Genomic DNA, 26374 nt, shown 5'->3' with positions numbered 1-26374 from the left:
TGTCACTTGCCCTGACCTTGAAACCACCCTTGTGTGGCTTTGTTGTTAAAGCGGAGGGAGCCACTACTGTGCACCTGTGCACCTGCTGTTTGTCAGGCGTCTTCCTGAGGGTCTGACATGTTTGAATAACCTTAGAGATTGCTGAAAGTAGGAGTGTTTTTCTCATCTTACAGGGGAGGAAATTGAAGTTTAGAATGAGAAAGAACTTGCCCGAGATCCTGACATTGCCCGGGGCTGCCTGGCATGCATCAGTCCTAGCCCCGTGTCCCAGGGCATCCATCCGGGCCCCTCTGCTCCCCCGCCCGCTGTGACCTCACTCCCGTCCCGCATCCCCCAGTGAGCTGCTGTGTTTTGTTTTGTTTTTCCCCACCATAATCAAATTGAGAATTCCTTAGAACCATGCCTGAGAGATTTCATTTCCTCCGGCTTTGTTCTCTTGGGTTAAATCTTCACAATGTTGTGTCCATAAACAGCAGGTGACACCTCCTCTTTTTCCTCAGAAGCCTCCTGAGCTAAGCAGACCCCAGGGCTCTGACCTCACAGCCGGGCAGTGAGGGGGTGGCTGCCAACCAGCATTAGGTCATACTTGGTGGCCGGTCGTCTAGACCATTAACCCTGGGGCTGCCGGCGGCCTGGGTCAGACTGGAGAGGACTGGTGGGAAGGACCGAGCCAGCCTCCACCCACCCCATCCATGGTGCACCAAGTTCTGACACATCTTTCTTCTTTTCATCGTTTTAAAAGACTCAGGATGTGCAGAAGGCGATGGACGAGAGGAGATTTCAAGATGCGGTTCGGCTCCGAGGGAGGTGAGGTGCTTTGGAGAAAGCTCCGCTCTGTGAGGAACACACACCGCTCGGGCCTGGCCACTGCAAACGTGCTTAAGGCTTGTGCTTATTCCATGTCAGTGTGAAAACTCAGAAAGTCAGGCAGGACTCACAGCACCACGTTTGCAGTAGCAGGCCCTGGTGACTGGTTAGAGAGAAATCATTTTCTAAAGTTGCCATTGGTCCTTTTTGGCAAGGTGGTGGTGGTTTAGGAGCTAATGAGATGCGAGGCACAAGGTGACTTATGGCCTTTTAAAAACAAAACAAAACAAAAAACGGAGTCTCCTTCTGTCACCCAGGCTAGAGTACAGTGGTACCGTCTCAGCCCCTGCAACCTCTGCCTCCCGTGTTCAAGAAATTCTCGTGCCTCGGCCTTCCGAGTAGCTGGGACTACTGGCGCGTGCCACCACATCCAGCTAGTTTTTGTATTTTTAGTACAGACAGGGTTTCACCATGTTGGCCAGGCTGGTCTCGAACTCCTGACCTCAAATGATTCACCCGCCTCAGCCTCCCAAAGTGCTGGGATTACAGGCTTGAGCCACCGCACCCGGCTGTGGCCCTCGTTTTGCAAGAGAAAGTTATGAAGTGTAGAAGCATACCCTTTTCTCAGTCCATTTCCTCCAGACACGGACAGCACCGCGGGTCGCGGTTAAGGGCTCTGCAGCGCGCGTGGAATCCTGAGGCCTCCTCCTCCTGCCCAGATGGTTGGCAGACACGTTGAGTGCTGGCAGATAAGCCGCTTTTCTCTGCATGAGCCCCAAGTTGTGTGTGGTGTTCCCAACTCTGATCCAACAACACCCTCTTCCTTTAGGAGCTTTGCGGGCAACCTGAACACCTACAAGCGACTCGCCATCAAGCTGCCGGACGATCAGATCCCAAAGGTCGGTGGCCGGCCTCCCGCGATGCCCCCGACCTCTGCTGCGGGCCTCCCCTCATGGCCTCTGCCTCGCGGAATGAGGCCACCGGTTTTCAGGCCTGGCACGGCATGGGCCACTGCCACAGTGTGCAGCAAATCGAGCTCGCATGTGCCTGTGACCCAGTGCTCGCCCGCCTTCTGTTTTGCAGACCAATTGCAACGTGGCTGTCATCAACGTGGGGGCGCCCGCGGCCGGGATGAACGCAGCCGTGCGCTCAGCTGTTCGCGTGGGCATTGCCGACGGCCACAGGATGCTCGCCATCTACGATGGCTTTGATGGCTTCGCCAAGGGCCAGGTGAGTCACCCAGGATGCCATAGGCGGGCAGACACCCTGGCTCTGAGCACAGTGGAATGGGGGGGGCCCCCTCCACGGCCCTCACGCCTTTTCACGCCTCAGTCCAGGATCCTGTGACATTGTGACTGAATGACTACTTATTTAAGGCATTGCTTCTGGAGTGAAATCTCACCCTAAGATAGGTTTCAGGCCCTCAAATGGAGCCCAGGGTGTGATGTGCTTTTGAATTTTCTGAAAAGGTGCTGGGGGATGGCAGTGCCTCTGGGGTCTGATGGCCCTGACATTAGGTGAGAAGGAAGGTGGCGTCGTCTCGGAGGCAGTGGTTGGTTTAAACCGGGCACTGGAGGGAAAGTAGGCAGTGTCTGGGATGCACAAGCACCACTGAAATACAAACCTTAGTGAACATGGGTAACACTCTTGATGTGTGCTGTACCCAGTTGTTCTGTGGGATTTACACGTGTTCACCCATTGAAGCCTCACACTAAATCTAAGATGTTATCCCCATTTTCTTTACAAGAAAACTGAGGAACAGGGACGCCAACTGGGCTGAGTGCATGAGGGAGGACTGGAAACAGGATTCTGAGCTCCTGACCAGGGGCTGAACTGGTGGCTATTTGTTTATCTGATTAGCCAACAAATATCTACTTTGTGAAATTCTTCTTTTTTTTTTTTGGAGATGAGGTCTCGCTCTGTTGCCCAAGCTGGAGTGCAATGGCGTGATCTCGGCTCACTGCAACCTCCGCCTCCCGGGTTCGAGTGATTCTCCCGCCTCAGCCTCCTGAGTGGCCAAAATTACAGACACGCACCACCACGCCCAGCTCATTTTTGTATTTTTAGTAGAGATGGGGGTTTCATCATGTTGGCCAGGATGGTCTCGACCTCCTGACCCCAGGTGACCCACCCACCTCGGCCTCCCAAAGTGCTGGGATTACAGGCGTGACCCGCCGTGCCCGGCCTCCTACTTTGTGGAGTTCTTATGCTGAGGAATTAAATGAGTAAGCACAGCAGGCACAACTCTCTGGTTCCGTGGAGACTGCATTTTAGACGGGGAGAGAGGACAGTGACTGAGGACCCCCCTGCTCTCTGGACAGTGAGCAGTGCTCAGAGGCACGCCGAGGAGGGCCTGCTGGAGTTCCCCCAGACAGCCACGCTGGGGAAGGTGCTCCCACGCTGCAGGTCAGAAGATGAGCAGGCGGCTCTTGGGACCCTCGAGGGACACTCATCCCAGGCGGAGGGAAAGGATGCTCTGGAGCTGATGCTCCCAGGGACAGGGGCTCCCAGGGACAGGGGCTCCGAGCCCGCGCAGGGCCGTGAGGATGGGAACTGCAGGGCCGGGGCCGGCTTGTTTGTGGGCAGCCTGAGGAGGTTGGTTTTTATGTTTTGTGAGATTTGGGGTCCTGAGCGGGGACTGGCCCATACCAAGAGCTTTCTAAAGGGACTCTCTGGTGTTCATCGAGGCAGAGGCAGGAGTCAGGGCTTCCAGCTGGGGCTTTGCAGTCACCTAGCAAGAGATGGTGGGTCCAGACTGGCTACTGTGCAGGTGGCAGGAAACCTCCAAGGGTCTGGAGATGTTGAGGGCACGGAGGGCACGTGGGATTTGCTTGCTAGGTACACGCAGGCATACACAGAGGAGGCAAGAATCACTCCTGTTCCTGGCCTGAGCACATGGAAGGGTAGAGTTGCAACTTAAGAGGACGGGAAGCCCTGAGACACGCTGCTTTCGGGAAGGATGAGGAGTGGAGACCCATGAGGCCACGGTGAAGGCGCGTGTCCCGCGGCCGAGGACAGGACTGGGGATGCCGGGTGAAGGCGCGTGTCCCGCGGCCGAGGACAGGACTGGGGATGCCGGGTGAAGGTGTGTGTCCTGCGGCCAAAAATGTGCAGTAGGCCGCTGTGTCCCGGCGTCTTCAGGAGCGGTGGGCTCAGCACATGGGTTTGGGAGGATTCAGCGTCTCCATGGTAGTTAAAGGCACAGAACTCACAGAGCTTCCCTGAGGGCCTGAGTGCAGGTAGGAGAGAGAGGAGGTCTGGGACCGAGTCCTCAGGGCGCCATTGTTAAGAGTGGGGTGGGAAGAGGAGACCCCAGCCCAGGAGACTGAGGAGTGGCAGAGAGTTGGGGGGAGATGCCCAGTGGCATCCCCGGGATCACAGATGATCCACCTTCCACCACCGCTGGCCGCCTTTCCATGTTGGCCCATCCACCTGCATCTCAGCTGCAGGAACCGGATGAGGAACCGTTCTGTCCTGGGTGGTGGGTCTTGTTTCCCCGTCTTTCTTGTTCAGACTTGTAAAGATTAATTGGCCTAAAACTGGTATTTGCTTTATTTAAAGAAATATTGCCCTCAAAACTGATTTATGTGAAAAAAACAAGCCTGATTTATATGGTTCTGTCAAATATATATATATATACACACACACACACACACACACCTTGTACAATATTTACCTTTTGATATAGAATGATCTTTTTTCTACTGTAATTTACCTGGAGATCTCACTGCAGCATAGCAGTGCGTCCACCAAATCCGTGAACTTACCTGGAATCTCGTGACCGGAAGCTTCGGAGCTGGGGTTCAAGCCCCACAGGTTCTCTTCCTGCGGCCGTGCCATCCTCGCAGTGGCATCCTCTTTCTGTGATTACATTAGTTTGCTTAGTAATCTGTTTTCCTTTTTTTCTCCCTAGTTTGTAAGAAAAGAAATTTTCCCTTAATCTTTTACCGATTTAGAAACCATCATGTTACTTTTCTTTTAATTGCCGGTGGCGGGATATGGGGAGCTGACGTATCTCACACGTGGCTGGGGGTAAGATGCAGACGCCCTGACAGGCAGGGAGAATGCAGCCCCTCTGCTGTTCTTCTCTTTCTTGCCTTGATTCATCCAGGCATCGCGATAAATGCTGTCTCACACGCCTCTCAAATCTTTTTTTTTTTTTTTTTTCTGAGATGGAGTCTTGCTCTGTCGTCCAGGCTGGAGTGCAGCGGCATCATCTCAGCTCACTGCAAGCTCTGCCTCCCCAGTTCGTGCCATTCTCCTGCCTCAGCCTTCTGAGTAGCTGGGACTACAGGCGCCCGCCACCACACCTGGCTAATTTTTTGTATTTTTAGTAGAGACGGGGTTTCTCTGTGTTGGCCAGGATGGTCTCGATCTCCTGACCTCGTGATCTGCCCGCCTCGGCCTCCCAAATTGCTGGGATTACAAACATGAGCCACTGCGCCCAGCCTTGCGTCTCAAATCTTTACCTGAATGCAGCCTGTTGAAAAAGCACAGAAAGCTGTTTGTAGTACTTTCTAACTTGCCTTTCATTGTTCACTTTAGCTGTTTCATTCTGTGTTTGCACATTAGATCAAAGAAATCGGCTGGACAGATGTCGGGGGCTGGACCGGCCAAGGAGGCTCCATCCTTGGGACAAAACGGTAACTTCCAGATCTTGACTCCCTGACCTGCTTTTAAGGAAGAAGGAAGAGCCGTGTTCTGGGAGAGAATTGCTAGGTGCCAATGCCACTTGCGATTCCTGTAAAGGCGCCCCTGAGGGAGGGTGCAGGTAGTTACCGGTCCTCCCTCCAGTGGAACTGCCTGTGTTCCAGGGAGCTGGGGAGGCATCCCAGGGCGTAAAAGAGATGAGGAGGTAACTTGTGAATGCCTTCCTCTAATTCATATTTCCATTCATTTGAGAGCCAACTGGCAAGCCTAAAGCCTCCACTTGGAGGTCATAAAGATGAGTGGTGTCACGGAGCCGTGGAGACAGCACTCTAAGCAAACCCTAAAGCAGCCTAGATAGCGGGTAGCATTGGTGGGAACAGTAGCCCTGAGCAGCTGTGACTCGAGGCTCAGATTTCCACAGCTGAAGAAAGGACCCAAGGAATTCTAGTCTAAAAATCTCATTTTCGGACCTGTAGTAAGTCTTGCATCCCTGCATCGCTGGGGACGATGGGATTTTCAAATGTAGGTGAAGCCTGAGTTCTTCTCACCTTTGATCATGTCAGGGGTGCGAATGTTAATATCTGTCATCCCTGCAGATCACGATTTCATATGGAAGGAAGGTGGTTTTTGGCAAATATAATAAATGATGGATTCCATGTAATTCCGGCTTATAGTTCCAAGGGAGTTAGCTGCACCCTTTGCTTTGCTCTACAGCCAGGACCCTGGTACTCCCAGCCACTGCTGAGAAGCCTCAGAGCTGGGTTAGCTCTGCGGCTGCCTCCTAGCTGTTCTCATGAGCTGTGCATGTCGGTGCCCCAGACGGTAAAGCTCTAGGTGGAGGCAGATGCATCCCTCGGTGTGCGTCCTGGGGCTGAGGACTGGCCGCCGACTCCCCGGGCGCAGGTGCTTGATAAGCTGGCCAGGGCATTGCGCTCGAGGATGTAGAGAGGCCTCGCTGGCCGTTCTGGGCTTGTCCTGAAGAGGCTTAAGAAACCTCACCTTAGGGGCCAGGGTCATTTTGCAATTAGCTGCATCCATTTGTCTGCTCTGATGGCCAAGCCTGAACATTTTTGCCTTATAAATCTACCAAGAGTACAAGTACTTCACTTCTTCCCATCAACATGAAACCTTTGGGTGGGTTTGGGATGGGACCCAGAGGGGCACAGTCTGGTGTTGCACTTGTTAGCCCTGTCACGTGCCATTGGTGATAGCACGGGGGAGGGAGAGCAAGTATGAGCAGATGGGATTTTAAATGAGATCAATAGTGGATAATGCATACGTAAGTTATTTGGAAACTGGAAATTTCCATTTAAACAATTATCGGGCCGGGCGCGGTGGCTCACGCCTGTCATCCCAGCATTTCGGGAGGTCGAGGCGGGTGGATCATCAGATCAAGAGACTGAGACCATCCTGGCCAACACGGTGAAACTCTGTCTCTACTAAAAATACAAAAAATTAGCCGGGCGTGGTGGCGGGCACCTGTCGTCCCAGCTACTTGGGAGGCTGAGGCAGGAGAATCACTTGAACCTGGGAGGCAGAGGTTACAGTGAGCCAAGATTGCGCCACTGCACTCCAGCCTGGTGACAGAACGAGACTCCGTCTCAAAAAAAAAAGAAAAAGAATTATTGTTAATCATTATAAGTTTTTATTTTTATTTTTTCTAATGGGGCAGCAGAGTTCTTCTTAGGTCAAGGTATCAGCTGAAATGCTTTATTCTGTTTTCTCATGAAAACACTGTTTCGAGATGAGATTCCTGATCGTTCTGCCGTCTGCCAGCCACAGTGGCGTGCGTGAAATGGCAAACGTTTACCGCTCCTTAAAACCACAGACGAGGGAGGGAGGCTGGGTGGGGACCAGCGTGGTTTCTCGGTTCCCAGCGTGATGTCCCGCGGTCTGCGTGGAGCTCGGGGTGTCTGACATCATTCTCCATTTGGCTGTTTTCAGCGTTCTCCCGGGAAAGTACCTGGAGGAGATCGCCACGCAGATGCGCGCGCACAGCATCAATGCGCTGCTGATCATCGGCGGGTTTGAGGTACGTTTCCGTTTCTCTCTTCACCCGCTTGCCAGTCTTGCAGGTGTGAGCCGCGCCCTGTGTTGGCTAAACATGAAGCTACTTGTTGGCTACTGGCCACGATCCGAGATGATAGGTTCCCAGACCCAGCTGCCGCTGGAGAATTGTAGAACGGCAGAATAGCGGGTGGTAAGACGTGGCCTAGGAGTGACCCAGTTCCCAATAAAGTAACTTAACCAAGAAGCAAAAGCTTGACTCCTTAACTGGGACTCATCTATTCAGCGAGCTCTTGATGTATTTCAGGTTTGTGGAAGTCATTCTCTCTCTTGGGTCCAGAGTCCAGTGGCTACTTAGAGAGTAAGGTAGTTATACCTAGAATTTTGTTTAAAAATCACATATTTGACTCTAGACCCTAATATTTTTCTTTTTTTTTTTTTCTTTTTTTTTTTTTTTTTTTTTTTTTTTTTTTTTTTTTTTGAGGCGGAGTCTCGCTCTGTCACCTGGACTGGAGTGCAGTGGCCAGATCTCAGCTCACTGCAAGCTCCGCCTCCTGGGTTTACGCCATTCTCCTGCCTCAGCCTCCCGAGTAGCTGGGACTACAGGCGCCCGCCACCTCGCCCGGCTAGTTTTTTTGTATTTTTAGTAGAGACGGGGTTTCACCGTGTTAGCCAGGATGGTCTCGATCTCCTGACCTCGTGATCCGCCCGTCTCGGCCTCCCAAAGTACTGGGATTACAGGCTTGAGCCACCGCGCCCGGCCAACCCTAATATTTTTCTATTCAGTGAAGATTAGTCCCATGGTAACCTTTCCATTTACTTTTAGAAAAAGTAAGAACCAGCTGGGCGCAGTGGCTCACGCCTGTAATCCCAGCACTTTGGGAGGCCGAAGCGGGCAGACCACCTGAGGTCAGGAGTTCAAGACCAGCCTAACCAATATGGTGAAACCCTGTCTGTACTAAAAATACAAAAATTAGTCGGGCATGGTGGCAGGTGCCTGTAGTCCCAGCTACCCAGGAGGCCGAGGCAGGAGAATCGCTTGAACCCGGGAGGCAGAGGTGCAGTGAGCCAAGATTGCGCCACTGCACTCCAGCCTGGGTGACAAAGCGAGACTCTGTCTCAAAAAGAAAAAAATAAAAACAAAGTAAGAACCTAAGTAATGGGACTCTTCCCCATGAGGGGTTTAGTCTTCTCACTGATCTGGTCCTGCACCCTTTGTGCTTAGAACCTGCTGATCCTTGTATTCTTGTCTGTGGTCTTAACGTCACTGTGTGTTGGTCTCATAGTGGTTTCGTGACGCCCTACTGTGCTCCCTGTGTGCTGTGGTGGAGGTGGCTCTCCCTGAGGCTCTCCCAGCGAGACCCCCTCCTCCCTGCTTCCCTCTCGCCCCACGACTCACACGCTTGTCTGACAGGCCTACCTGGGACTCCTGGAGCTGTCAGCCGCCCGGGAGAAGCACGAGGAGTTCTGTGTGCCCATGGTCATGGTTCCCGCTACCGTGTCCAACAATGTGCCGGGTTCCGATTTCAGCATCGGGGCAGACACAGCCCTGAACACTATCACCGACGTAAGTCCGTGTGTGCCCCACCAGGCGGGCGCCGGCTGACGCTAAAACTGAGGGCCCCGGCCCTTTTTATCTACCAGTGCGCTAGAAACAGCCTTTTACAAATACCCTGAATGAGAGCTTCTCGTTCTTTTTTCCCCCTAGAAAGTATGTTTTTAGACTCTGAACATTTTTGATCTCACTGCCAAAAAGTTTTACTGCCTCTTCTTCTGTGTGGCCACCCGGGGGGACGTAGCGTGGCCAAGACCCCGGGCGTGCCCGTGAGTACCTGCAGTGCTGAGGAGGGCTGGGCCGCAGTCTCCTGTGATTGCACCAGCATGAAAATCCGCTTTTTTTTTAAATGCTGAGCCTAAATTTTCGTTGAGCTTCTGATACCCATTATGACGAACCCCTGCCTTGATGCCGAGGGTAGAAATTGAACTGAATATTTTATAATTGTAGGTATTGTCCTGAACACACCATTGCATTTGTTATCTCTTTGGTCTTGGCTGTTGACCTCATTTTCCCGTTTGTAAACTGGGGATGTTAAATTACATCTAAGGCAATACTGGGGCTAGTTTAGTTTTTTTGCCAAGAGACAATAATAAAACATAGAAATATATTCTTCTGTTTTTTGTTTTTTTTTTTTCTTTGTGAGACAAGGTCTTACTCTGTCACCTAGGCTTGAGTGCAGTGGTGTGATCTCGGCTCACTGCAGCCTCGACCTCCTGGGCTCAGGTGATCCTCCCACCTCAGCCTCCTGAGTACCTGGGGCCACAGGCACGTGCCGCCATTCCCGCCATTCCCAAGTTTGTGTGTCACACTTGGTGATTCACGTGGGAGTCTGAAGATCCGTACCTAATGCCGGAAGCATTTCATTTTTTAAAAATTTGATGTCTAAAATTTTTCAGCAATTCTCAAGTTTTAATTTTTCTTGTGCGACTTAGTTGTCATGAATATTTTTCAAAGTTTTTTTTTTTCTTTTTTTTTTTGTAAACCCTTGGCGTGAAACTTGTTTCTAGCACTGGTAAATAAAAAAAACAAGCTTTTAACATACAGCTCATACGGTAAGTAACGCTTAGCACTCCTTTCTTGCTTTTCTGAGCATCTAAAACTTTCTTCAATTTCTTTGCGAAGGAAACCTGCCCAGGCTTTCCCGTGTTCGCTGGCTCTGGGGGCAGCAGTCACTAATCTCTGACCTAGACGTTGCTTCTGTTCTCCCGGTGACGGGAGTCACGGCTTTGCTGCTACGGGGCCGGCCCGGCTCTGGGCTGACCTTCGCGCTGGGAACGTGAACATGAGTGTCTGTTTCACAGAGGGGATTCCAGCATGGCTTTCGCTGCTCTTTCACCGGCTTTAGCTGGATTTTTGGGTCTGTGAAAGTTGGGTGTGCAATGGGAGGGATTGAAGCTTCTTTTTTCCCTAATTGTTACCTAACTGGAACTTGCCCAGAGGGAATGGGTGGAGAATTTGAGAGCAGTCACTACAGTTAGCTGAGCATCTGAAGATGTGGGACAAAGCTGGTGTTGTTCTCCCCGTGACATTTTTTATTTTGAAGTTTCCACACAAAGTATATAGATCCCTGTGGTATGTGATGTACACTTTCAGGCATGAAGAAAATCTATCTTTTTAATTCCAGATTCCTCTGCTATGAATAACTTGTTTTTTTTTTGTTTTTTCAGAATGTAAATATGTAACAAATGTGTAGGGTCAAAATTTGAAAACCAAAATACGTGAGGCAAACACCCCACAAATGATCCGTTCCACCCACTTTGACTTCCCTTGGAGGGACTGGTGATTTATTATGCGATTGTTTTAAATTCGGTTTTTCATTCATTCAAGTTTCTCAAAGCTAGGTTAAACAATTTTGTTTTCTTTTCTTTTTTTTTTGGAGACAGGGCCTCACTCTGTTTCCCAGGCTGGAATGCAGTGGTGCAATCACGATTCACTACAGCCTCTACCTTCGCAGGCTTTGGCGATCCTCCCACCTCAGCCTCCTGAGTATCTGGGACTATAAGTGCGTGCCACCGTGTGTGGCTAATTTTTTGTATTTCTACAGAGACGAGGTCTCCCTGTGTTGCCCAAGCTGGTCTCAAACTTCTGGGCTCAAGCAGTCCCCTGTCTTGGCCTCTCAAAGTGTGGGGGTTACAGGGATGGGCCACCGCGCCGGGCCTTAAGTTAACTGATTACAATAGAGAAAGAACTGGAGCGTGTAGTTAGTTGAGCCTCCCGTTGGCCAGGCACAGCCACCTTGGTAAGTGTATGTGTGTGTCCTCATTGCCCTTCTGTTCCTGAGCTCCGAGGAATGAGGCTGTCTTGGAAGTGCTGTGGTTCTAGTCTGGTGGTGATGGGTGAGTGATGCCGGCTGATCGAGGTCACCCTGGCGAATGCTGCAGCTGCTCGGGAGCCGGGGCAGGGACAAGAAAGCTGCCGAGGGTCCCTCTGGACCCCTGAAGGGAGAGGGACCGAGATGTGAACATGGCAGCTGTTTTCCCCAGAGCCCTGTTTACTGATGGCCAAACAGGGTGAATCCTGAGAAGGTTTGGATTTGGGTCTGAACTGGGCTTGTCTGGCCATAGAACAGGAGCTGGTGGCAAACTCAGGAAATGAGGGCGTGAGGCGACTTGATGTGGATGGCTTCGGGTCGCTCCAGCCACTGTCCTGAAGCTGTCGGAGGCTGAGGACGTGTGGGAGTGAGCGTCTCTTCCCTGTCCGGCCACACCCTCTGTGACCCTGGGCAGCATTTATGTTTGGGGTCTGTGGATGTCTCCAGTTGTTCAGTAAATTCGGTGATTCTCATCGGGGTGATTGTGCCCCAGGGAATGTTTGCATCGTCCAGGGAGGTTTCTGGTTAGAACTGGGAGAAGGGATACTCCCAGTACCTGGGGCTAGAGACAAGGGACGCTGAGGAAAGTTCCTCCAAGCACAGGGCGGGCTCCACAGTAGGAGTCTGGCTCAGGACGTGGCCGTGTTGCGCTGCAGAAGCCCTGGGCGGATCTGATGTGGTGAAGTCATCATCTGCTTTGGACGCGTGCGTCCTCATCCTCACTCGTGATTTCCTTCTTGCCAGCATTGATGCTCAGCTGACGCCACAGCCCCTCAGAATCTGTGCGGTGCTGGCGAGCGGGTCTTCCGGACAGAACAGAATGAATGAAATACCTCAGAGCAGGTGTTACACATTCTCAGGATATGGCTGCGGGGAGTTTCGGTTGGACTCCTTTCATTCCTTAGCGCTGGCTGGTGCATTACTCTGTCCTGTAAGCTTGATCAGGTCACACCAGAAACACAGTAGGTGGGTGCCACGCTGCTGTCAGGTGTCGCGAAGGTGGCGGTGACCACAGCCTTGTAATTCCTTGTCATAGTGGCCCCACCACGGACCTAGGGGCCCGGCTGTGTTTGGTCTTGAGAGTTTTATGCTTTTCTGGGCACGGTCTCCCCCGTCTTGAAGCTTCCCTCTCCTTTTTTGGAGACTGAAGGAAGGAAAAGAGGAGCGATAGGGAAGAGAGGAGAGAGGATTTGCAGCAATGTGGCCATTCCCACAGATTTCCATGTGGAGTTAAGGAGCCGAGACCCCCCCACCTGCCCTCTTGTGTGCCTCAGGCCCCTCCTGGCCCCAGGTCACCCACACCCTCTGGCTTCCAGCGAGGGCTTCTTGGAGAAGCAGCCAGCTCCCCGCAGCCAGTCTTGGTCAGTCCTGAGCTGGGGTATTCCACAGTAAAGGAGTGACATCACCTGTCTGAAAAGCATAAGGAGCCCTCACGTGGTGGTGCTGGCGGGGCCACATCCTGGGCACCAGGCCAGCGAGTGTCCCCAGATGAGTGTTTCTGGCTGGGAAGCAGGCTGGCATTTGGATTGAAGTCCTGCAAATACTACCATGGCCAGAGCCTGCAAGGCAGAGCCTGTACAGAGCAGCCCAAGAGCTGGGCATGTGCTGGGCCTGGGTGGACATGGAGGCCATGCCATGGGGTGCGGGGGCCCCTCTCACAGCTCACCTTGTGGTCGCCCTGCTCACAGCTCACCTCGTGGTCACCCAGCACTGACCCAACCAACTTACCCTCCTACCCACCACGCTGTGAACTCACCTGCCATGCATCTCCACCCACTGTCCGAAGCCCTCGGCCCACATGGGCTCCTGGCCTTGGGATGCTTTGGGTTGCACCAGGGCTGCAGAGCCTGGGTCGCTCACTATCCAACTCTCCTGGGGAGACGTGGGCCCTGCCCTGCATCCCAACAGTAGCATTTCTGCAGCAGATGTGGGGATATTCATAGTAAGAGGGAGACGTCCAAAACCATAAATAGTTGGTTTTGCCACCAAGTGGATGACAAAAACACCTTGCTGTGTGGGGCCGCTTGGAGGTGGGAACAGTGGACGTGTGGACCTGTCCAGCTGTTACCTTGGTTAACACCCTGAGGTGGAGTCTGAAAAACCCCGGTGCACACGGGCTCCAGAACCGCTCCCCTTTCAGACACTAGAGCCCATTTCCCAGTGGAACCCCAGAGCAGCAACTCAGGTTCCTGCTCGCCTGTGTGGCTTTGCGTGCGGCTTCCCGAGGGCGGAAATGGCAGCCTCCCGCCGGAGAACAGAGGTGTGCAGAGGTGTGGCGTGGGGCTGAGTGTGGCCCGCCGGTAATCCAGCTGCATGCCTCCTTCCCTGCCTGCGCGTGGAGGCCGCCTCTGCACGATGAAGGCGGTCACTTGGTGTGGTCCTTACAGCTGTGGGCCCCATCCCGCTGATCGTGGCCTGCCTGCAGAAAGCTACAGGACTGGCTTTGCCTTTAAACGTCCTGACCGCCCTGGCCTCGCTTACCCATGATGAGATACCCTGAGAGCTGAGCTGTCCCGCTCGTGACTAACTCACCTCTGCCTGCAACCTGCTCTGCTGTCTGCCTCACACCCACCCTGCTGTGCTGCCTGCAGGCCTCCCCTTTCATGAGGACCTGGGCTGTGCCCAGGCAGCCCCCTGTGTCGCCAAGGCCTGTCCTGCTCCCACACAGCCTCCAGAGCTCCCCTTGGCCCCTTGACCTGCATGAACGGGCCTCCCCTGGTGACTCAGGCCCTTCCTGTGCCTTCCTGGACCTCAGCGCAGGCCCTGGGGCTGGCAGGTGAGCACCCGGCACCCCCGCTAACCGCTTGGCCCTGCTGCTTCAGGCTTACAAGAGTGCGTGCGACATGGCCGAGGCGCGAGGCCGCCACCAGGAGCTTTGCATCCCCCTGTGTGTGGTGCCGGCCACGATTAGCAACAATGTCCCAGGCACAGAAATAAGCCTGGGCGCCGACACTAGCCTGAATGCTGTTGTCCAGGTAAGAGAACCCCGTTTCCTCCCATTGCTTTCTTTCATGTATTTTAGCCATTTGTTTCTTCTGTGCTAAGATGAGCCAGATTTATTACTACTCTTTCCCCCCACCCTTTGCTAGCTTGGCTTTATGTCGGTTACACTGGCCAGAACAGGGTAAATTTTTTAGCTTCTCTGCCTTAGGGAGAACTTGTGTTTATTGATTAAAAGGGAGATGATGTATCCAGTCCCTGGGGTCGTGTTTCTATCCCACCTAGACTAGGGGAGCGGTGAGCGCCATTTCTCTGGAGCCTGCCCCTCCTGCCTGCGTTGAGGAGCGAGGCTGCAGGGCCAGCTGTGGGAGCCTGCAGGAAGGGGTTTGAGTGCCTGGTACGTACGAGCTCTGGGACAGAGCCGTGCCCACTGGGGGCCGCTGCCTGGAACCACAGCCTTCCTGGTGAGACGAGAGGTTCTTTAGAGTGCCGAAATCATGCCCTCCTGGGCAGGCAGTTTCACCAACGTGTGCTTTGGGAGGAGTGGATTCTGCCGGTCATGGGCGTGGTGCTGACACCCGCATGGTGGCCCCTCCAGCCCCTGATAAACTGACCTCTATGGTCATGAGCTGGACATGAGGACCTGTGGGAGTTCCACAGGCCTTTGCTGCAGAGAGGGTCCTCACTCAGCTGCAGGCGGGACGGTGGCCACCTTGGCACTTGGGGTCACGTCAGTGGCTTGGCCTCCTGGTGCCTCCTGGAGAGCAGCCGCTGGCCTTTACCTTAGATGTTCACGTCCAAACCAGCTCCAGAATGTGCAGTGAAAACTCCCAGCCCTGTTGGAGACACTTAGTTCAGCTTGGCACAGAACCTTGGAAAACAACAGTTCTGTTCCAGGTTCTTCCTTCAGAACTGACTTCCAGTGCAGGGAAGGGAGCGGAGGGGCCGTGAGGTCAGCTGCAGCCTCCTGTGTCTCCCACTCGAGCTGAGGGCCATCTCTCTCCTGGGCTTCTCCCTGTCGCGTTCCCTGGCGCTGTGCTGGCCTTGCAGAGGCTAGCCCCGGCTCGTTCCCTGGACTTCTTGGGCCCCGCGCCTGACTCCTGTTCATTGAATGCCACTGGGGTCCGGCCGTCGCTGGCTTCGCTCTCCTTTAGCACCTTGTAGATGTCCACACATGCTTCCACCCTCGCACCCCGCACGCGGCGCAGCACTAGCCCGGCCAGCGGCTGTGCTTTGCTGCAGGTCCCTTGCTGTAGCAGGGACGGGACCCCCACCCCCTGCAGCATCTGGCCACCGACATCAGCAGAGGCTCGGCTGCCGTTAGGGATACCAGTCATGGGAAGACTGGCCTCCATGCAGATTCCCAGAGCAAGGTGGTTCTCACAGAGAAGTCAGTGGCTTTTTTCTACCTTAACGCTGTAGCAGACGCCACCTTATGTTTCACCACCAATTTATGTTTCCTGACACCACACCCATGGAGCAAAGTGCTGGTGATGTTGGAACTGTAGCCTGGGGCTCTCGCTCCCATGGGACTCCTTGGGGAATTTCCTAGCAGGATTGTGTGTGTGCCCTTGCAGGGGGTTGTGTCTGCCGGGCACATCCCATTGTGTGGCAAGAACGGCTGAGGTCACAGGCTCTGCCTGACGAGTGCCACTCACAGCTGCTGTCCACGTGCCGGGCCTGGGACTCAGCCCTCTGCCATCCTTCTGTCCACTCGGAAGCCAGGGAGGCACCTCCGTGAAACACTGCAGGCAGGCAGGGCCACGCTTGGGATCTTCTTCTTGTCAGTGCAACTTTGACTAATTGCCTGAGGCACCGCCAGAGTGACTTGCTATTTTTAGAAGCTAATTCAGGCTTAAGATACCATCTAGGTAATGAGAGAGTTCAGGAAAGCTGTATCTAAGCTCCAGCAAAGGCGGACTCTTTCGTCCCAGCTGTCACTGCATTTACACTCAGAGGAGCACACGGTCTGGGGTGTGGCTCAGGTGTCAGGGCTGTGCTGTTCCATGCACCCACAGCGGCAGCCTGGCGGGACCAGAACTCAGACACGCTCGGGCACAAATCAGCCTCTTGGGAGAGCTGCTTGCCCGCAGAATTCTTTTGCCTTTAAGCAGTTGATGTCATTCTTTGAATGAGTGACAGGAATTCCCCACCTCAGGGTGGGCTGCGGGGGAAGATTCAGTTGGAAAAATAACCCATGAGGCTTTGTGCCTCTGGGAGTCCTGATGCCCCACCCACATTTTCCTTCCCATGCCCAGGATTGTCTAAGACAAAGGGCGTCTTAAAGCCTTACGGCATCTTAAGTCTTAGATCGCAACTAGAGAGAGACCCAGTACAGGTGGAACAGTGAAATCCTCAGAATTCTGCACTGGCCCTTCTAGAAGGCAGTTGTGGGCTCTTTGGACCCTTGACAGGTTTCTGTTCTCTGTCCTTCCTAAGCACAAAGACGGAAATTCTTCCCATTGCCTGTTTCTCTTCCTATCTCGGCTTCTACACAATGCAAAGTGGCCCTCTAACTAGAGCCCGTGTTCACTTTTGAATACATCAACCAATTATTTTGGGAGGAAAAGAATCTGCCAAAGAAACGAAGTGTAGTTTGGAATGGTTTAATCAAGCCTGTGTTTATTCAACAAAGTGCGCTTTTAAATTTCATCCGAAGTACTCAAGTGAAAATTTCCCAGTGGGCGTTAAACTTTGGTGCATAGACTCTCATGTGGCTCCCAGTCTCAAGTCCACACCCCCACTTCATGCTTTTACTCTTGGCTGAGTCCCATGGAGGCCGGTTAGGGAATCCTGCAGGATCAGCCCTTGACCAGGACAGATGGACGGACGGATGGCTGGCTGGCTGGCTGGAGAAGACTGTGCTTGTGTCATTCAGAGACAAGCATTTCTTGAGCGCCTGCTGTGGGGGCTCGGCTGGGTCCTGCTGATGGTGCAGTGGTGTGAGTCCAGCCCACAGTTCCTGCCCTCATGGAATTTGCAGCCTAGTGAGGACTGCAAGTCAAATAGCCAGGAGGTAACTGCAGGGAGGGACACCGGGGTGATTTCTATGAAGAGAGGACATGGGGTGTCCCGAGAGCCCCTGACAGAGGGAACTTTGCGGTCCTAGAAACCAGGCAACGTTTTTCTGAGGAAATGACATTTCCCTCTGGGTCAGAGCTGAGAAAGGTACCTGTGTGTGTCCCGTGGCCGCTGTGACCCTGACCACACACCTGGGGCTGGAAAATAATACTCACTCTCGCACAGCTCTGGAGGGCAGGAGCCATGGGCTGAGGCCACAGTGTTTGCTCCAGGAGAGTCCCTCGTGGCCCACTCAGGTGCCCAGAGCTGCGGGCCTTGCTCGCCTTGTTCCCTGGCTCCGCCTCCTCCCATGTGGGTGCGCAGCATCCTGCTCCAGGGCCTTCAGCCTCTGCACCCCTCCTCTGCCGATGCAGGTGGTGGCACTTAGGGCCCACCTGGGTAGTCCTCAGGATTCACCCTTATCACCGCATGAGGGAACATTCCCAGGTTCCGGGGATTGGGACCGGGATTCCTTTGGGGGCCGCTCTCCCGCCCACCACTGTGCCTGAATGTGATGCACACAGTGGCCAGCATATCCAGAGGCCCCAGGAGGACCTGGGCTGGCTGGAGCTAGAGCCGGACCTGGTGTCAGAAGCAGGTGGGGCCAGGGATTCCCGAGAAAGGCTTGACGTGTACTTGAAGTGAGCAAAGGGTTTTGAATGAACCAAGAACTGGATCAGATTTATGTTTTTTATAGATGGGTCTGCAGTCTGTGTGAACAGATTGCAGGGTGCCAGGGTGGGAGCTGAGTCCCAAGCAGAGGCTTTGCAGAGTCCCAGGAGAGGGCGCTGCAGCCCGGACTGGTGTGTGGGTGTGAAGGCTGCCGATGCATTTCTCTGCTGTTTTCCTCCCTGCTGAGCTTGGTTCCTCGTGGAGGGCTGATGGCAGACATTTCGCTCTGGGACCTGATGCCTATGCATCCGAAAGGCTTCCCCAGGCGCCTGGGTCTGAGAACCACCGTCTGCCTTTGAGTAGAATTTCTATAAACGTAACATTCACCGATGGATGGAAGATGGCTACAGCTCTAAAATCACAGGGAGCTTTTCTGAAGAAAATAGAATAGCACAGCTGTTCCCATGGACTAAGCTGGCAGGTGACAGCCCCCTGACTTCTCAGCTCACACCTAACGGTGTCTGTGTCTGGTGAAAGCTGCTTCAGCAGGGACAGTCAGAGAGCAGCGTGGAGGGAGCTGGCTTGTGGGGTCGTCTTTTCAGTCTCCTCCTATGGGGCCTGGGAGAAGGGAGCGGCAGATGGCCAGGCCCCCACCACAGGTCATCGAGGTCACCTCCAGGTGGCTGCCGCGGTGGGGCGGGGTGGGGGCATGTTCACACCCGCTCCGAGGGCACATCCCGGCTGCTGCACACCCTTCACTTCTGCGATGCTGGGACCGCATGCTCAGGCGCGGTGGGGGGCCTTGCTGCATTCACTCGTCGGGGAGCTCTGGGATGGCGGGTGCACCCTGGCCCTGGGCTGGAGTGACTGATCTCTTCTCTGTGACCAGACCTGCGACCGCATCAAGCAGTCCGCCAGCGGAACCAAGCGGCGCGTGTTCATCATCGAGACCATGGGCGGCTACTGTGGCTACCTGGCCAACATGGGGGGGCTCGCGGCCGGAGCCGATGCCGCATACATTTTCGAAGAGCCCTTCGACATCAGGGATCTGCAGGTATGTGATGGGGCTGGCCTTGGGGGACCGTCCCCTTGGGATCCACTCGGTGCTGCGGAGTGAAACATCGTGTCTAGGGTGGTTTGCTTTTCAAGGGGGCATGGAGACGGAGGTGCTACAGAACACGCCACGCTTGATGCCCTTCGCATCGCCCAGGTGCCTCTCCCGAGCGTCAGGTGACGGCGGACGTGCCTGGTTGAGGACAGCTTCTAGTCTCTTGTGTGAAACACAAGCTTGTTTTTTTGATGTAGTCTGTTGTGTAGTTAATGTTTTGTCACTTCTGTCACAAACGATTTGAGTGCCTCCGCTGACAGTCATTACCCACGTCTGTGACTGGCTCTGAAGCTTGCTGCAGCTTCTTTTAAATCTTGAGGCCTCTGATGCTGGCATCTGCCTCTAAACTGACACAGACACGGCCGTGGTTTCTTGGCATCTGTGGCTCTTTTAAGGAAGAGTGTCGCCGACCCCGGGGTCTGCCCCTGCTTCGATGGCACAGCAGAATCCAGGCCTGGACCCTGCAGTGTTCAAAGTTGCTAAACCCCATGCAGGATGACAGGCCTTGGCAGATAAAATGCAACTTGAACAATTGTCTTTAGTTATATAAATAAATATATGTTATATATGGCTCTGTCACCCAGGCTGGAGCGCAGTGGCGTGATCTCGGCTCACTGCAACCTCCAACTCCCAGGTTCAAGCCATTCTCCTGCCTCAGCCTCCCGAGTAGTTGGGACTACAGGCGCATGCCACCATGCCCAACTAATTTTTGTATTTTTAGTAGAGACGGGGTGTCCATGTTGGTCAGGCTGGTCTTGAACTCCTGACCTTGTGATCTGCCCACCTCGGCCTCCCAAAATGTTGGGATTACAGGTGTGAGCCACCGTGCCCGGCACCATTGTCTTTTAAAAAGTTAGGATGTTACTTGTTTCTGAGCCAAACAGATCAAGTAAAAAGGGCCTTGGTGGTGTCACTAATTACGTGACATGTGTGTGAATCACAAATTTCTTCACTGTGTCAAGTATTTGTCGAGTCATTCACTGCATTGCGATGTTTCCGTCAGCAGTGGGTCCCATAAGATGATAATGGAGCTGCCCCCAAACAGGTGTACTGTTTTTTATAAAAAGATTATATATATTAAAATATATATATAATATGTATTTTTTACTGTGCTTTTCTACATCTAGACATGTTTAGATACACAATTGCCTGTAGTATTCAACAGTCCCAGACATTCAGGTTTGTGGCCAGGAACAACAGGTGTGTGGCAGGCCCTGCCTCCTGGGTTTGTGAGAGTTCACTGTAGGATGTTTGCACAAGGCTTAAGTCACCCAGCAATGCATTTCTCCAGAACATATCCCTGTTATGTGACTCATGACCGTATTTCAGAAATCTGTCCAAAGATCCTGCCTCACCAGCACTCAAGATGGCAACGGCTTAAGAAGAGAAATTATGATTTGTTGTTGTTGTTGTTGAGATGGAGTCTCGCTCTGTCACCCAGGCTGGAGTGCAGTGGTACAATCTCAGCTCACTGCAACTTCAGCCTCCTGGGTTCAAGTGATTCTCCTGCCTCAGCCTCCCAAGTAAGTGGGACTACAACACCCGCCACCATGCCTGGCTAATTTTTATATTTTTAGTAGAGGCGGGGTTTCACCATGTTGGCCAGGCTGGTCTCAAACTCCTGACCTCAGGCAATCTACCCGCCTTGGCCGCCTAAAGAGCTGGGATTACAGGCGTGAGCAACTGCACCCAGCCTCCTACTTTGTGAAATTCTGCTGCCGTGCCCAGTGACAGATTGATTAGATGTAAAAAATCTCCATTTTCTTAGGATGAGTCATTAGAGAATTACCTCCCTCTTGTAATCCTCCCGAGATGATCTGAAATAGGATGTTGTTACTCTTTTCTAAGACAATCTTTGCCTTAAGAAATCTGTGTGTGAATGAGAGTCTACAAAATTCTTTGGTCAGACACTGTTCATCAGGCTGTCATAGGAGATTCCATAGAGAGGCCACAGGTCGCTCTTTTCCTCTGAGCACGCTGAGAACATCGTCATGAAAATAAATGAGCAATAGAGCCACGAATGAGCACTAGGCCAGTCACGGAATTATCGTCTTCAGAGGGACCGTGTTGATTGCGGAAGGCGTTTCGAGTGGCCCCCGTGAGGGCTGCTCACCGTGCCCTGCGCTCGGCATTCATCGCAGCAGACGTGCTCTCCCCGCGTGGGAGAGGCTCCGAGACCCGAGCCGTGAGAGCTTGCAGCCTCCTTGGCCACGCTCGCCACCACGCGTTTGGCATTTCCCGCCCTGCAGGGCCCGGTACACAGTAGGTGCTTAGCAGAAGTTTATTGTCTAACAAAATACTCTTTTCCAGTCCAATGTGGAGCACCTGACAGAGAAAATGAAGACCACCATCCAGAGGGGCCTTGTGCTCAGGTGAGAGAGAGACCAGGGCTCATGTTACGGTCACCGTCACACCGCGGTTCTTAGATTCTGGTCTGTGACTTTGGGCTGGATGAGTGGTAATTTCTTTGCCACTGGAGTCACTACACGCTGAGCAGATGCAGAAGAGAGTTGTGGTGCGTTGCTCTAAAGACTTGCCCGCATTTAGACAACTAAAATTTTTGCTTTCTAGTCTTACTCTTTTAGATACCTCACAATCATTTCTCTGATTAGTACCTGATGTTTATGAAGGAAGAAGGAAATACAGTCATCCCTCTTAGCCTCAGGGAATGTGTCCAAAGACTCCAGTGGGTGCCTGAAACTGGGGATAGTACCCGCCCCCTGTATACATGAGGGGGTGGGTACTGATAACCATCTGATAACCAAGGTGGCTACTGAGTGACTCAGGGGCAGGAGGCACAGACAGCATAGAGACTCAGGGCACAGGGATGATTCGCGTTCTGGGTGGGACAGAGCAAGACAGCACGAGATTTCATCACACAGAATGGTGTGCAATTTAAAACTTAATACATTTCTGGAATTTTCCATTTAATATTTGTGGCCCTCAGTTGACCACTTGACCATGGGTAACTGAAACTGCAGAAAGCCAAACCGTGAACTGGAGGGACTGGCGTTGATGTAGACTCACCGTAGGTCAGGGGACGCGGGAGGCCAGCCTCCCAGGCCCGTCCCCTCCAGCAGGGAGCCACGCGCCCGCTGCACACTAAACAAAGTGGCTCCTTCCCGCTTGTTTCAGAAATGAGAGCTGCAGTGAAAACTACACCACCGACTTCATTTACCAGCTCTATTCGGAAGAGGGCAAAGGCGTGTTTGACTGCAGGAAGAACGTGCTGGGCCACATGCAGCAGGTAGGCCTGAGACTGCATGAGGGGCCCGCAAGGCCACTGTCGCGTGATTTTTAAAGATTAATGTCTTGTTGTTTTAGCCATTTTAGGGAAAAATGTATAAGTAAATTCCAAGATGATAAAAAACATCTTAACTTTTATTTTTTTGAGACAGAGTCTCGCTCTGTTGCCCAGGCTGGAGTGCAGTGGCGCGATCTTGGCTCACTGCAACCTCCACTTCCCAAGGTTCAAGAGATTCTCCTGCCTCAGCCTTCTGAGTAAATTGGAGCACAGGCGCCCACCACCATGCCCAACTAATTTTTGTATTTTCAGTAGAGATGGGGTTTCACCACGTTGTCCAGGCTGGTCTCAAACTCCTGACCTCAGCCTCCCAAAGTGGTGGGATTACAGGCGTGATCCACCGTGCCCTGCCAAAACATCTAAGTAATGGGGATTTTAAGGGAGCTGTCGGCTTTCATGAAAACAGTGACGCCCCCATTACTTGAAAATGCTTATTAAAAACTGGAGCTTCCTAAGATTTAAAATGGATTATCAGACATGTAATATACTTGACACTTATCCCAAATCAGAATGAGCTGCATGCAGACACACGCATGTCTTGAGCTGAGCCTGGGACACAGCGGTCCAGCATTCCTAACTCGCACACACTCCTTCCTCACCACCTCCTTTTATTTATTTATTTATTTATTTATTTATTTTCTGAGACGGAGTCTCGCTCTGTCGCCCAAGCTGGAGCGCAGGAGCGCAGTGGCCTGATCTCAGCTCACTGCAAGCTCCACCTCCCAGGTTCACGCCATTCTCCTGCCTCAGCCTCCTAAGTAGCTGGGACTACAGGTGTGTGCCACCAGGCCTGGCTAATTTTTGTATTTTTAGTAGAGACAGGGTTTCATCATGTGGGCCAGGCTGGTCTCAATCTCCTGACCTCGTGATCCGCCCGTCTCAGCCTCCCAAAGTGCTGGGATTACAGGCTTTAGCCTCCCAAAGTGCTGGGATTACAGGCTTGAGCCACCGCGCCCGGCCTACCTCCTATTATTCTTTATACTTTTAAACCAGAGCCCGTGAATTTATTCCAGAGGGCTTATGAATCCCCTGAAATGATGATGAAATAGTAGGCATATGTGTGATTTTGTTGAAGAATCCACAACGGTTATCAGATTCTTAAAGCTGCGACCCATCCCCACCCCAGATGAGTTTATGAAATCCTGATTGAAGATTTTAAAATATTGGAGATTGTTAGTTGACTCGTTCCATTTGTTAAAATCCTCCTCTTACTGGACAGGGGGAACACTTGATACTTTTGCTTAACAGGCTGAGTTCAGGCTACAGGAATCGTAGATTTTTTGTTCTGTTCCAGCTATCCATAAAGACCTAGAAATAAAAACATGAATTCTGTGAAACAGAAATCATCATTTCTATTGAACAGCAAAGTGTTACTGTATAACTGATATTTCATATGACTCGAACCACCAACAGGGTGGGGCACCCTCTCCGTTTGATAGAAACTTTGGAACCAAAATCTCTGCCAGAGCTATGGAGTGGATCACTGCGAAACTCAAGGAGGCCCGGGGCAGAGGTAAGGGGTCCAGGGAGGGAGGCAGTCTGCCTTGGTGAAAATGCTGTCCTATCGGGGAGAAGTAGGGTGCTGGTTCCTTCTTCAGTTCAGTACTGAGCTGCGTGTGATGTTCTAACTCCTGCTGGTCTCTGAGTGTTGCTATTTAACCAACCTTGGATTCCTGGGATAAGGTCAGCTTGGGCGTGGGTGACATGCTCTCTTTTATCACTGCTAGATTCAACCTGAAGTTTTTTTGTGCAGGCTTTTTGCTCTGGAGATCCTGAGCGTCAGCCTGCAGTCTCCCTCACAGTTTAAGTGGGGCCTTCTGGTTTTTGGATGTTTGCTAGGAGAACCTCCTTGGAAGTCCATCCAGCAGAACTTCCAGTTTTGAGGAAGATTTGGCTGCTGAATGAATTGTTCATGTTTGTAGAACTATGCATGTTTTTCCTTCAATCAGTTTTGTAAGTTACATATTCTAACAAATCTTTAGATAAACTGAAAAGTTTAAAAAAACATTATTTTTTATAATACTCTTGTTAATGGTTCCAACATGGCTGGTCCCCACTCATTCCTGAGTGGCTATTTGTGCCAGCATCTTTCTCACCCTCACCCCCCTCAGCGTTCTTCAGTCATACCAGATGTGTGCTTTTATTAGGGCAAACCATTATCACTGCCCATGTCCGACTTAGAAGAATGACAGTCTACAAAAAACAGGGATGGGAATAGTTTCAGTCGGTTTGTCTTTTTGAAGAATTGACTGATTCTACATCGATTTTCTTTTGCTGTTTTAGCTATGGATGCTTCTTGCCTCTCAGTGTGTATATTTGTGAGCATCAATTTCTTATTAGTGTTTTGTCATAATTTAAGCTAATTTCCCTATTCTACTATTTAGTGAAAAATTCTCTCCACTGAGAGAAAAAAGAAAAGCTTCTTTCCAGGAAGCCATCAGGGCAATCCCACAAGAGCAGAGCTGCACAAGCCCAGGCCGGGCGCTGGCCACGCTGCGCAGCTGTTCTCAGCCTCCCCCGGGCTTCCAGGCCATGTTCAGCATGGTTCCCAGGAATCTCACTTCTCATCTCGCCCCGTGATTCTGTTCCCCCACCTGCCCATGTGACAGGGTGTTAATCTTTTTTTAAATCTTTTATAGGAAAAAAATTTACCACCGATGATTCCGTTTGTGTGCTGGGAATAAGCAAAAGAAATGTTATTTTTCAACCTGTGGCAGAGCTGAAGAAGCAAACGGATTTTGAGTAAGTCGGGGTCTTACTACCTTAGCAAACCCAGCCAATGTGAGTACAGGACAGGGGAATGGCCATTGTTGTTGCTTTCAGCAACTCATTCAGGGGTTTGAGGAACTAGCTTTTCTGAAGCTCAGTTAAAAAATACTAGGTCTTGGCCAGGCTGGTGGCTCACGCCTATAATCCCAGCACTTTGGGAGGACTAGGTGGGTGGATCACAGGATCAAGAGATCGAGACCAGCCTGGCCTACATGGTGAAACCCTGTCTCTACTAAAAATACAAAAATTAGCCGGGCGTGGTGGCACACACCTGTAGTCCCAGCTCCTCAGGAGGCTGAGGCAGGAGAAATCGCTTGAACCCGGAAGGCAGAGGTTGCAGTGAGCTGAGATTGCACCAGTGCTCTCCATCCTGGGGACAGAGCAAGACTCCATCTCAAAACAACAAAAAACCACCACGAGGTCTTTGGGAAGAAGTTTTAAAAATATAAAAACAGTGGTTTCATTTGACCCTGAAATTGGCTTTATCATCTAATTGATTCAGCCGACCCTACAAACCCCGTGTTTCTGGCAAGACCGCCGACTGTGCTGGCCGTGGCATCTCCCAGCCTCACTGCTGTCCCCTCTTCCCTCCGCAGGCACAGGATTCCCAAAGAACAGTGGTGGCTCAAGCTGCGGCCCCTCATGAAAATCCTGGCCAAGTACAAGGCCAGCTACGACGTGTCAGACTCAGGCCAGCTAGAGCACGTGCAACCCTGGAGCGTCTGACCCAGTCCTGCCTGCATGTGCCTGCAACCTGGACTCACCGTGGACCATCTGTTTTTGTAACATTTAAGTTATTTATCAGCACTTTAGGCAAGTATTATTGACATTAATACCTAATCAGCAAGCACCTGTCACCGCCCGTGTGCCCCACCAGCTCCAGTGCGTGCTGTCTGTGGACCGTGTCTCATGCTTTCAGACGTGCGTATTAAACGTTTGCCTACAACTCCAACAGTCCCCGGTTTTAGTTTTTTAAGTAGATTATAAACCTCAATCTATGGGTGGCTACTAAAGGTTTTCTCAGCAGTTTTGTGGGCAAAGATTATAAAAATATTTTTATAGGGATCACTGAACTATGCACAAGTCATAAAACGAGAACAAAGCCAGTAGTTTACACAGGCCAAGGGGAACGCCATGTTTACTTACCATTACATATTTGCTATGTGTCAGTTTCCATCCACAGCAGCAGGCCAGGACCCTGGGCCTCAACCCCAGGCTCCTGCTCTCCTTAGAAAGTAAAAGAGAACA

The 26374-nt window shown here is 52.1% G+C and overlaps 1 protein-coding gene across 4 annotated transcripts in view; it reads left to right on the top strand.

Annotated features, from left to right (window-relative positions):
• PFKP (phosphofructokinase, platelet) overlaps window positions 1-26078 on the top strand; it is a 37847-nt gene extending 11769 nt beyond the window's left edge. For 3 of the 4 annotated variants that reach the window (XM_011955998.1, XM_011955999.1, XM_011956000.1), the window contains 12 exons: window positions 743-807; window positions 1637-1706; window positions 1891-2037; window positions 5380-5450; window positions 7402-7489; window positions 8879-9031; window positions 18835-18999; window positions 21364-21425; window positions 22189-22300; window positions 23771-23870; window positions 24997-25099; window positions 25723-26078. In XM_011955998.1, the coding sequence (XP_011811388.1) occupies window positions 743-807; window positions 1637-1706; window positions 1891-2037; window positions 5380-5450; window positions 7402-7489; window positions 8879-9031; window positions 18835-18999; window positions 21364-21425; window positions 22189-22300; window positions 23771-23870; window positions 24997-25099; window positions 25723-25852 (1266 nt within the window). In that variant the 3' untranslated portion in view covers window positions 25853-26078. Of the gene's footprint in view, window positions 1-742; window positions 808-1636; window positions 1707-1890; window positions 2038-5379; window positions 5451-7401; window positions 7490-8878; window positions 9032-14155; window positions 14309-18834; window positions 19000-21363; window positions 21426-22188; window positions 22301-23770; window positions 23871-24996; window positions 25100-25722 lie in introns of all 4 variants that reach the window. The other variant, XM_011955997.1, reaches the window with a different exon arrangement.
• Window positions 26079-26374: the final 296 nt, after the last annotated feature.

This window comes from Colobus angolensis, unplaced genomic scaffold (genome assembly GCF_000951035.1).
Source record: "Colobus angolensis palliatus isolate OR3802 unplaced genomic scaffold, Cang.pa_1.0 Scaffold405, whole genome shotgun sequence".
Classification (NCBI taxonomy): domain Eukaryota; kingdom Metazoa; phylum Chordata; class Mammalia; order Primates; family Cercopithecidae; genus Colobus; species Colobus angolensis.
The sequence above is the reverse complement of the archived record's forward strand: the minus strand, read 5'-3'. Positions and strand labels throughout refer to the sequence as shown.